Here is a 12344-nt window from a genome sequence, read left to right as displayed (position 1 = left end):
ACTCCTCGCCCGGGAGCAGCCGCCGGCTCGGCGGGAGGAGGAAGGAGCGCGCTGACGTACCGGGAAATTTTTTTTCGAAAAGGCGCGCGGAAGCCCACGATTGGTGGGAAGTACGTCACGTGAACGCGCGGCGGAGCCAATCGGAAGCGGGGACGCGGTTTGATTTCAAATGGCGGCGCCGCTCCCCGACGCCTCCGCTATAAACCGCTTCTGCACCCGCGAACCCGCCTTTGGGTTTAAAGCCCTTGTCCCGCCTCCGCCCCGCGGCAGGACGGGGGTTCCCCGCCTCGCGGGCTCAGGTCTGGGCGGGTCTCCTCAGCCCCCTGTGAGGGTGAGGCCCCCCCGGAGCCCAGCTGGGCCCCAGCCATGCCCCGAACCTTAACCACGGGTGTTGCTTGAGCCTCCCGAGAACTCCTCAGGTCGGTCAGGAAAGGTTTAGAATCGGTTTATATTGCTTCCTCTTAATCTAGGCTCTCTAAACTAATTTAAGTAATCTGCATGTTCTGCACTGGTCTTCTGGTACTGAGATTAAAAAATTAAAACTTAGGGGCTTTAAAGGAGAAAAAAAAAGGAAAGAGGGAGGGAGAACGCAGCAGTAAAAAGTAAGCTAGCACTTTAAATGCCTTTTTAATAAACCATTTAATTACCTTCATGTATCTATATAAACTGATTCCCATCTCTAGTTTCTGACAGGAGTCCATTACTAATACTTCAGTTTGATAATCTGTAAGACAACTGAAAATCGAGATAAGCACTGTGCTGCTCTGTATTTGAAGAGAGAAAAAAATAAAAATAAAACAACAAACAAACCAAAACACAACAAACTGCCAAGTACCTAGAATTTAGTTCAGTCATACAAAGGTAGAAAGAGCTGTTACTATACAACTCCAGGTATCATTTCCATCCTCATCCTTGATCTTGTATTTTTTATATTCCTGTTGTGTTTGTATAAATTTAAAAATTCATCTCCAACCAATGAAATAAATTGCTGGTATTAAAAATGAAAAGAAGCTATAAGTTGAAAACATCCAAGGAGAGAAAAGTACTTTTGAATATAATCTCAGATCAGAAACATTTTGCAGATTGGAAAGGCTTTGAACTGTAGCCCTCTCCAGAATAGAAAATCTTTATTTTTTTAAAATGCTTTTAAAAATTTGTGCAAAAAAATGCAGATTATGCTGAGTCTGTACAACTTCCATCATTTTATTCAGTTCTTCCTGTAGTTTGAACAGTTGTAGCAGCAGTTCTGAAGCTGCAGAATATAGGCTCCAACTCTGTAATTTTGTTCTCTGGAGGCTCCTCTCCGTGATGCACAATATTAAGTTTTAAAAGCAAGCTCCCTATTTGCTTTCTCATTCTTTTTGACATGAGGCATGACAGCTTTTGGACTTTGGGAAAAGAGGTTGGAAGGTGTTAGTTTTGCCTCCATGAAACAGTGTAGGAAAATGTTTAAAGAACAAGGGCAAAACATGAGGATTCAGGTGATTTGACAGTCTCGGTCTCCCTGGTAGGCTAGCACTGAGGGGGACAGGGGGCAAGACTGTTCTGGTATGTTTGCTCAGACTGTCTGAAAACTCATCTTCTGGCCACAAAAATCTAAGCCAAATTAACCTCTGTTGTTGGGGAAGTAAGTAGAAATCTAAAATAAACACAAAACCGAAGTACTTCCAGAAACTGAGTAATCTGAAATAAAGGGAGAGCAATTTACAGGTAATATTTAAAATATACTTTACATAACATACATAAGTAAGTTTGAATTTCTGATATTTTCCCCCTCTATTTCCTAGCCACCAAACATAAACTTGTAACTAACACTTAAACCTGTTTTTTACCATTAAAGATGACCAAGGAGAAACATCCTGAAGGAGCAGCGTGGGTTCCAGTTGCACAGCTTTTTTGATATGCACATTATCAAAGACATATAAACCCAAAACATTCCAGTTACCAAACTCCTTCAAAAAACAACCCTTATTATTCCCCTAACTAATTTACAGCAAGGACAACCTCGCTCAACTCCTTTCTTCCTACCCCAACATCACACTTTTACAGTTCCACATCCCCACCCCAGGATGGCTGGGGGAGACTCCAAGGGAAAACAGACAGGTTGTTGAGTGATGCCTGATTTTTTTATTTTTATAATAAGTACTCATTACTGAGATACAGAACCTGGTGACCTTAATTCGAGTTAAAGTTCTATGCATGTGGGGGAAAGAGCTACAAAGGGAGAAAGGCCTTTTACAAGGTCGTCCAGTCTTTTGTGCTTCAGGGGATAAAATCCTACTATTCAGATCTTTCACAAAGCAGAACTCCTTTTGATATTACTATTTTATTTAATTACCTAGTTTGCCTCAAATACTATTTTATGTGGCATGATGACTTTAGGATACTTTAGATGTGATAGATGTAAGCAGCTTTTTAAATGTGGTGGGTTATTTTCACCTTTGAATTAAATCACTCTGAAGTCTACTTTATAAGCTTTGGTGGGGTTTTAATTTAGTTCAGTGTATTAAGCCATGACATTATACCTTCAGCTTGTCACAATAACTTTATGCTACTGGACAAACTCGTATGTAGATGTAAAACATTCAAACAGAATCAGCATTTGAACACTGGGTGTCGTTGCCAATAAATAAATATTAAAGTTGGATCCTTCCCGAGGGTCTTTACAAATGCAGTTTTATCTGAACAACGTATCTAAACCAGTTTATACCAGTAAAACTCATTGAAAGCCTAATTCCTTAGAGTCTCCACTAGCCCACATCTGATCAAACGGAGCTAGACAGCAAAGGACCAATTTTGCTGCTATTGTTACATGGGCGTTGTCATGTGGACAAGGACTTTGGTGATTTTAAAAAAAAATCAAAACCTGCAGTATGCCAATAATTGTATATTCTGGCATGACACAGAGTGGTTTATTAGTGCGCCTACTGCACAGAACCCTGTCACACATCCTTTGTGATAAAGGTTTGTAAACAGCAATACTTACAGGAGAACACAAATGATAAAGGTTTTAAGCACGCCTTTAAACCTGCTTTCCAGAGCAGCAGTGCTCTCTTAAGTAGTAGATATGCAAAAAGTAAATCTATAGGAGGGAAAAAACCGACATTTTCTTCAAGGCTTAAATTTTCTGTTAGGTTAGTTGGTATCTGTGAACACTGAATTTACTAGGAATACAGGCTGACGTCTGCATACACTCTGAGGTAAAACTGTCAACTTTCAAAAACGTCTTGAAAAATAGGCTATTTTAAATCAGTCCTTGAACCTCCTTGCTAGATTTTTAGACATTTTTAACTTAGTGGACCAATCAACAGGAAATTAGAAAAAAAAAAGCCACTTCACTGGCATCCAACAGGATGGATTTGTGAGTCTTTTGAGGATTTAATGGTCAGGATTATCAGTGGAATACAGTGGCCCAGTGATACAGAAAGGCCCCTAATCACTAAAGCATACTGGGGCTGGAGTCTTGAGCCAAGAGCACAAGCACAACCACAAAATAAAGAGAATTAGAAAAGTTAGCATCTTAATTCCTCATACAAAGATCCTTCCTTATAACAAGGTCATTTGTTCTGTTTTCTGAAGAGGTGGTTGGGAGGCACTTGAGTGAACGAAGCTTGTTTCTCACAGATTTGTACTACTACTGGTTGTTAAGTGAGATTCTAAGAAAGCACAAGTTCCACCTAAAGCTTTTACTAGATTAGGGTTTTTATAAGGTCTATAGGTATTAGGTAAATAAGGCCCTAAATTCAGGCAGCGACTTTAGTATTAGTGAAAGGCCTTCACCACTCCTCAGCCCCCGTTTTTAGAAAACTGTTACCTTTGGATGTACACCAGTGCCCTCGGAACATAGTGGTGATTTGGCCAGGGGATCCAGAAAACGCAGCAGGGAAGTGAACAGAGGCACAAACCACCCAACGGCGGGACGTCTCGCTCCTAGAATCACCAAAACTAAAAAAATGTTCAGACAGAATTACACCTGGTGAGTGATGATCAAACTGCTAACTTCTCCCAGAAAATCGTTAACGTGGGTGTGATTAGAATGGATGAAGTTGCACTGTCATCACAGATCGGTTTTCAATTTATGATCTTTTATTTAAAAATACATATTTCAGGCAATTCACACTCTGTAAAGCAAAGTCTAGAGATTAGTAAGTTATTGTATGATGAATCTCTGAAAATTTAATGTTTTGCAATAGACTTCCTCCCTTAAAATGATGGCTTATTACACTGACACATTATTGCACCTAAGATTTTTTTGAATGCTTGTATTCATACACAGAGTCTAATTTTGATGTCTTATGTGTGAGGAATCTGCATGAGTTAATGAACAAACGGGATACGTTTTCCAAACTGGTTTCTATTCACATTTGATAAATACTTTGAAATAATACATTTCTCTTTCTTTTAAATGGTGACAGAACAAGGCATAACAAACTACTAAGGGAAAGAAACTGTGAAAGATCAAACTTCCCTATGTGATGTGAAGCACTAATATTTTTAAGGAGAAACTTCTGTATTTCACAACATTGAAATTCATCTTGAAAACCAGCTTTCTGATAGGCAGTTTTCACATAAAGCCTTCCAAGCCATGAAAGATGACTGGAAAGCAAACTGTACAATGTCGTGGTGAAGTATGTAATTTTTTTAAATGTAAATTAATACTCTGTAATCCGTATCTGGGGCTGGGCAAGTCCTTGTTGTGTGTTTGTGTATCAGACTGCCAACTCCAACGTTACAGAATGGCCAAGAAACCACCCCTGACAGCTCTCCATAATAAACCAGCAAAACCCCCTGTAATCTGGAAACAAAATTCTTTTCCTGGGAGATTTTGCCATTAACTTCATTAGATGACTCGGAATCCTAAAGGTGACCCGAAGCGGGATTCTGCATTGCCTGTTCAGTCCTTCTGCACATCTGTTTGTGTAAGAGTTAGCGACTGGTGCGCTTGGTTTTATGATTGGGGCAAGATTCCACTGCATATTCAGCAAACGACATCAGCCTCTATTCAAGCATGAAATGCTCTAACAAGGGAGGAAAGCTGTTCAATGTGCTGTGTCCTTGGAAACAGCTGCACTTATCCACAGGCCACCACATGGTTACTGTAAAAATCTCAACTAGAAAATACTTGGATAAAATTTTGAAGCAAAATAGCATAAAAGCAAAAAAAAAAAAAAAATTATATATTTCATAGAGACAGAGACAGTATGGTGTCTCCAAGATGACAAGAACATGATCTTCTCCCCCAGGGACCACCAGCAGGACAGAGACAGCCCTCTCTCTTGTACCGAAATGTGACAGCTGTGGCCCGTGGCCTCTTCTGCTACACCCTGTCTGCTGGTACCGGGTCACTGCCCCCGCCAGCACCACCGCAGCTTCACAACCTGGTACTATTCCAACCCTGCCAAGTAACTCCTCCTCAAGCTCTTCTAGCCTGCTACAGCTGTGCTTGCTTCAGGCCAACCCAACTGGCATGAAGTCACCACTTTTTTTCAACATTTAGAAATAGTTTGAGTGGGACGTTCAGGAAAACACTGGAACAATTTCTTAATGCCATAGAAACAGGTGAAAGAAAAAAAAAAAAGATTATTTGTGAAAAGAACTTCCTTGGCAAAGTCTCAACTTGATTAATAATTTAGTAATTCCGCTGTGTGCAAAGCAGCACAGAAAATGTATAAAAGTCATTAGAAGAGAGCTCTTATGAAACTATTTAAATTACAACATAATCCTTTAATACCTAAGATGAAGAACATTCATGGTGAAGTTCAATTGCTTGAGAAATTCTCGACACATTGAGCAATTTCTGTGTTACAGAAAGCATAGCTTAGACTTGACATATATGCCCTACACAGAACAAATACGTCTTTGATCTTCTGTAGTCGATATTTAATAGGTTATTTAAACAATATATTTCATGAACCATTTACAATGAAAGTGCGTTTTTTCTAAAAGCTGAGTTTCAAACATAACTGTCTTCAGCATCCCAAAATGTAAATGCAAAAACTTGATAAAGAAGCACAAGGTCTTTATGGTATTTCTTTGTAATGTTTAGGAGAAGGAAAAAAAACAGGTGCACATTCTCATCCGATCAACCAAGAAAAATTAATTGCTGGAGAAGAGCAGAGTGATAAAATTTAATTCTTATGTGTAATTAAATAGAACCTATAGATAAACAAGATTGCAAAAGATACAGTTTCTTACTTTCTTAATAGTTGTATTATTTCTCTGTTCCAGTGAAGTTTTACGATTCTTCTGTTTGTTACAGATTTGCCATTGAAATGGGACATAGAACAGACACTATCTGTTGTGAGAAACACACTTCCACTCCTTGGATCCGAATTACACTGTCACCTTCTCACCAAAATCTCTTTTTAGGGGATGTTAGAGGCAAATACAAGAACATTCCCATCACCGCAGTATCTAAACAGCCGTATCTGAGCGGCTTTACGGAGGTGAGGATCAAGTGATCCCAAGCCCTTTCTGCAACTTTAGATTTGTTCTTACTAAAACCACTATGATTGGCTGGATAACAAGCTTTTTATTGTTGATCTTTAATCACAGAAACAGACCAACAGAAGCGCACTGAGATGAACACAAGAAACTCGTTCTTTGTCTCATAATTTGTAATCCCCGCTATTTAGCTTGAATAATCTAAAAATGGTGATTCTGCTACACTGCTACACAGAACCTTATTACACTAGAAACTGTGCAGATCTGTAGTAATGATTACCAATAATTATTTCAATTAACTTTTTAAAAATTAAATTTTAATTAATAATTGCTTAATATTTTCTATTTTCTGAAACCACACAAAGCCATCTGTCTGTGTGCATCCCACTATCTGCTGAAGGTACACGATCCAATCACACAAAATATTTCATCAGCTCACCTGGAATTATTAAAAAAAAAATTAATAGTGTTTACATGTAATGAAAAAGATTACTCTTAACGTGGTGCTATTTAGTGTCACAGTGAGAAACAGCAATATTTTCCTGAACACTAATTTCCTCAAGGCTCTGTATTTCAGCGTGGTGGATCCCTGTATTTAAAACTCTGCAGGCAGTGTCTTGATTAGTAAATCTATCTTTCTGATGAAGCAAAGACACCTCTTCAGGACAGACCTGCATGCTGTCTTCAGGAAGCAACACTTCACTACAGTTACTACTGGCAAACATGTTGCTACAGTTATTCCTGGATGGTTGAATTTGTGTTGAAAGCCAGTGTGATTATCAAGAGCAAATACCTCAGTGTTAGAGCAGTGCACAAGGAGGACATGCAAACTCAAACTTCTTCCAAACAAGTTTAGAAAAAATAATCAGAAAATTATCTACAGTGTAAAGGTAATTCCCTAAATCTTAGGTGTCAGGTGTAGCAAGATGCAACAGGGCTAAAGGAGTCAAACACATAAATATTGCTCCATTAAATCATACTTCAGTCAATTCATTAAGTCGTAACATTTAGTCTCAGATATCAGAGAATGATCTCGGCTGGAAAAGCCCCTGAAGCTCCTCCAGCCCAACCATGACCCTCCCCCTGACCGTTCCCAACTCCCCCAGATCCCTCAGCGCTGGCTCAGCCCGACTCTTCAACCCCTCCAGGGATCCCGGGGACTCCCCCCTGCCCTGGGCAGCCCATTCCAACGCCCAACAGCCCCTTCTGCACAGAAATCCTTCCTCAGAGCCAGCCTGACCCTGCCCTGGGCAGCTTGAGGCCATTCCCTCGGGGCCTGGCGCTGGGGCCTTGGCTCCAGAGACTCATCCCCCCTCTCTGCCCCCTCCTGGCAGGGAGTTGCAGAGGGCCAGGAGGTCTCCCCTCAGCCTCCTCCGGACTAAACCCCCCCAGTTCCCTCAGCTGCTCCTCATAAAACGTGTCTTTTCAAATCTCAGTGACATTAACTTGACATTAGGATTGTAATCTTTCACCATAGTTCCTCCTGGTTTACATAAATCCCCCGACACTTGTTACAGCAGTGGGCCATCTTGGTTATTTTTGGCACGTGAGGTCCAATATAAAGCCTGTGGAAATTAACGAATAAATTGCTGTTAACTAGAGTAAGTTTTTGATTCAGGATGGGTGACATGGTTGGAAGTTAAGCTACTATTTTTATCTTGGCGTGATACCATCGTGTACCACAGTACTATTAAAACTTAGGTACAAAAGAAGAGAGAGGTTTTGTGTGCTGGGAGCCAGCTCTCTGCCCTCTCACTAACCCTCCTGTCTCCCTCAGAGGCCGAGACCTGCTCCTCCATCCCGGGAGCAGCCTGAAATGCAAAATGGCACCGTGCTGGCAGGGCTTGAGCAAAGAGCCACAAATCATCAAATTTATACTCAAAAAGGGAAGGCTGCAAAGGGACGAGTCACGTCGAAGCTTGATAGTGTCAGGTCTTACTTATTAAGAAGTCATAAGACCCAGCCTTGCGCCGGCTATCACGAGTTTCTGTGCACTTTATACGCACAGTGCTTCAGTTCCAACGTGAATCGGAGTAACGCTGCCAAACAGCTGCCGAGGAGTACTGAAAAATTACTTATCTAGATAATGGATTTCAATTCTTTTAGAATACTTAATTTAAATGAGCACGCAGTACAGGAATGAAATGAAAAGATTTAAAGGAAACAATACAGCTGGAGAATAAAAACGAAGCTTTGTTCTTGCATCAGAATGTATTAGATCTTGCAATTTGCATGTACAAATAATTCAGCAACATTCACCGGCATTAAAAACACAGCAAGATGAAATTATAAATGTAATAAAAGAAAATAATAATAGCTGAAACTGTATAATACATACATATATTATAAAGATTTGACAAATTAAATACGGTTTGGTTATACAGAAAAGTTTCAATAACTTTACATTAAAAGTGGTACTAGGGAAATGAAAACATTTCAAAATACTGAACACAGGTGGTCAGGCTCATTTTAAAAGTTTAAAAAACTGATACGTAAAAATACCCTAAAAAACACTGGTAATTACAGTATGCATTCTTCGTTAAGGCCCAATTCAGCAAAGCACTTAAGGGATTGCTTCAGGAACAGAGGACCTATGGGACTTAAATGTTCTGTGGGGTAGAGACGTCGTAAAGCGAATGCTTAAATGCTTGGGTGAACTGGAACCTGTCTTAACACGTGAAAACAGACAGTCAAGTCACATAGTGACCAAAACCACATACAGATCAGAATGTACAACTTCTAATCAACTATTTGGCATTTTAAAGGAATTCCATGCAACGTAGGAAAATTTAAAAGAAAATTCATATATATCTATAGCAAGATACAGCTCCCCCGTTATTAGGCAGCTGCAATGACTGAACACAAGAACTGGAAAGGAAGCTTTTCAGATGGTTAAAAAAAAAAAGTCATTATGTAGCTATATTTGTGACTTCTGAAATATATTAGAAGTGTTTCTTTTTCCTCCTAGATATCTTAATACAGTTAGCGACTAACATCTGAGTACCCACTTAGTATCTGAGGTTCCAGCTTAAGTCCATCCTAGGACTTGCCGTAGCTCCCAGAGCTGCCTGTGCCCTGCAGAACGACCCCTCGCCGTGACCCCGGGGGCCGTGGGGGGGCCGTGGGTCCCCACTGACACCACACCGCCCGGCCACCACGCCTGGCACCTTCCCTTCCCAGGCACCTCTTAGTCCCGGCTTTTAGCCGAGGGACCCAAAAGGCCAGCCAACAGGCAAGTTATTGTTCAAATATATAGGCTAAACGTTTGGAGAGATCCTGACATTGCGATCTAACGGGACCATAAAACATGGTTCTCTGGAAAAACAGTGGGAATTTCTCTGCATTATTTTCTATCATCGTTTAACCTCTCCGAGTCTGTGCTGGAACGATCGTACTGAAAACCTCACTGTACTGGTTTCCATAGCAAATTTATTTGATGGCTTGTGAAAATGTGATGAAATTTTAGCATGCAGCAGTAATGTAAACTTACTTAGCATTCATTTTTGTTACTCAACACCTCCTGCGCCTTGAGTGTATCTTCTCATAGCAACTCATGACACAGCTTTAGTCTTTAGACAATCTTTTTTAAGTGCATAATTTACTGTACAAATAAATACAGAAGTGCATCGATGGGAAGACAAGAAGCAGTAAATGGCAGCGTTCGGAACAGCGTGCTTAGAAATTTCTAAACTGCTCCTTTTCTGTTGAGTATGAAGTGAAAGGAGAGGTATGAACACTCCCCCTTTCCTTGCATTGTTACAGAGGATAATGCTACTTGTTACCGGGAATGAAAAATGGTCATGGGCTAAAATAGTGCAAGAACAGTGAAATGATCAGTGTAAGTTGCTTATTTTAAATAAGGCTTTTATGTTTGCATTGAAAAAACTCAACCAACTGGACAAGACAGAACTATTGCATATTAGTTATGTAATTAAAGTACATATTCGCATACTTTGTGCTCATTAATTCATATATGCATTTTAAAGAGTGGAAAAGATAAATTTTTCGATTATTCAACATTCAGATGCCCTGTGATTTTTGGATTTTCTAACCCCCAAGCATATCCTGTTCAGGGCTACGATAAAGACTTTTAAACTTTATTTCACCAATTATATTATCAGTAGTACTTTCATTAAAAATATATCTATATACACAATCCTATACCCCTTTTAGATAAAGGATAATTTGATAATATATACGGGAGGGTGAGAACATCGAGGAGCTTTTTGCTATAATGCTTAATGTTGCAAGCATTACCCTTAGTAGATTTTTTTTTTTTTTTTTTTTCAAAATTTTAGCAAATACTGTTAATTATTCTATTGAGTCGAATCAAAGAATAAGAGTTCATCTCTTTTTGCCTTTTCTCAAAGAAGTGGGAAATTATGCACGTGTACATAGAGAAGCTTTAATTCCATTTCTGGCAATGGCTATAAAGCCTCTTCAACTAGACAAGTTCAGGTGCTGCAAAATATACTCTTCTGATATGCAAAATATTCTCAAAATAGCGGTAAACTCACATTATTGTCTTTCTAAATTGATTATAAGCTGGTGTAGTATTTAGGAAAGAACAAAATAAATGGACTTTGAAAACTATATTAAATCAAACATTCGCATCTGCATTTATACGGATTCTATCTTATTGACAGTAAGACTCAAAATAGAACTGCCATCAACTGGGAGGTTCTTAAAAACAGACTTTAAAAGCCGTTATATTTTTCAGTTGGACTGTACATTATCACACACAAAGGGCCATATTCTGATACCTTTACCATTAATAGCACTTCATTCCAACAGTCTCCTTGCCTTCAACGAGACTATTTCTGAAATAAATTACAAGTAAGCATGAGCAGGTTATCAGAACGTGTCCCCAAATAAACATCTCTTTTCACTGTGAAGGAGGGTTTACGGCCAAAAGATGTTTAGTTTAAACGTATGTACCACAATTCACTTTTTTTAGTATGAAATGGAAATCACCTGTGTAAAGTTTCAAGGATTGGGAGATAACATTATTGATAAATAATTTCTAAGTGGAAAAATTCAAACAGACCCTCGAGAATTAACTTACTGTTATCTAGAATAAAGATTTCTATACCATCTTATAGTGATATACTGTATATGAACATTATACTTCACTTTAGAAGATATTTATATTTAAGAAATAACTTTATACAGCAAATGCAACTTTTAGAGCAAACACAAGGTCGTATTTACAGTAAAGTCAGCCATGAAAATGACATGGAATAAATTAACAGCATATACAACTATTTATACAGAGAAATTAAAAAATAAGGCAGGAATTTTCATTTGAAATTAGCATAATCAGAAAATATGTCGATGAAATCTTGTACCACTCTGTAGCAAAATTCATACTGTTCCTGAAAAACAATAAAAAGATATCAAAACATGATTTTACAGTGGAGAAAGTCATACTTATGCAAATCCTAGGGATAAACGTACCACGTTCTAACAACCAGTACCCGAGGGTTGGTCTGTTCTGATTTTTATTTATGCATTTATTTTTTTTTTTAAATAAAAGCAATGGTATCTCACTTTTTCTTTTGTCAAATTCGGGCTGATTGTTGCTCTTCAGTTAAAATGATTTCTTTAAGCTTTCCAGGTGACGGTTCTTAAGCTGAATCAATCCTTAGACTTGTCTTACCAAAACGAAGCAGCTTCCTGTACCTGGCTGTAACCCGGCTCACGCCGGGGCAGGTCCCTCCCTCTGAGCCTGCCCGGTGAACTCTGGGCTCCACCCGCTGAGCTCTACAGCAAAACTAAGTGACAGTGTATAGAACACCAAAACCCCTCTGCGTTCGTTTTTCTGAACCCGAGTTCCCTCGCACAGGCTGTCACAGCCCCGTGTTCAGCCGCTGCCTAGGTGAGCCTGCTGGCTCGTCCTC

The 12344-nt window shown here is 39.3% G+C and overlaps 1 protein-coding gene across 6 annotated transcripts in view; it reads right to left on the bottom strand.

Annotated features, from left to right (window-relative positions):
• Positions 1 to 8642: 8642 nt before the first annotated feature.
• The window catches only part of PTPRE (protein tyrosine phosphatase receptor type E), a 110553-nt gene continuing 106851 nt past the window's right edge, over positions 8643 to 12344 (bottom strand). For all 6 annotated transcript variants that reach the window (XM_074907957.1, XM_074907953.1, XM_074907954.1 and 3 more), the window contains one exon: positions 8643 to 11819. In XM_074907957.1, coding sequence (XP_074764058.1) covers positions 11745 to 11819 — 75 coding nt within the window. In that variant the 3' untranslated portion in view covers positions 8643 to 11744. The remainder of the gene's footprint in view (positions 11820 to 12344) is intronic.

This window comes from Athene noctua, chromosome 5, assembly GCF_965140245.1.
Source record: "Athene noctua chromosome 5, bAthNoc1.hap1.1, whole genome shotgun sequence".
Classification (NCBI taxonomy): domain Eukaryota; kingdom Metazoa; phylum Chordata; class Aves; order Strigiformes; family Strigidae; genus Athene; species Athene noctua.
The sequence above is the reverse complement of the archived record's forward strand: the minus strand, read 5'-3'. Positions and strand labels throughout refer to the sequence as shown.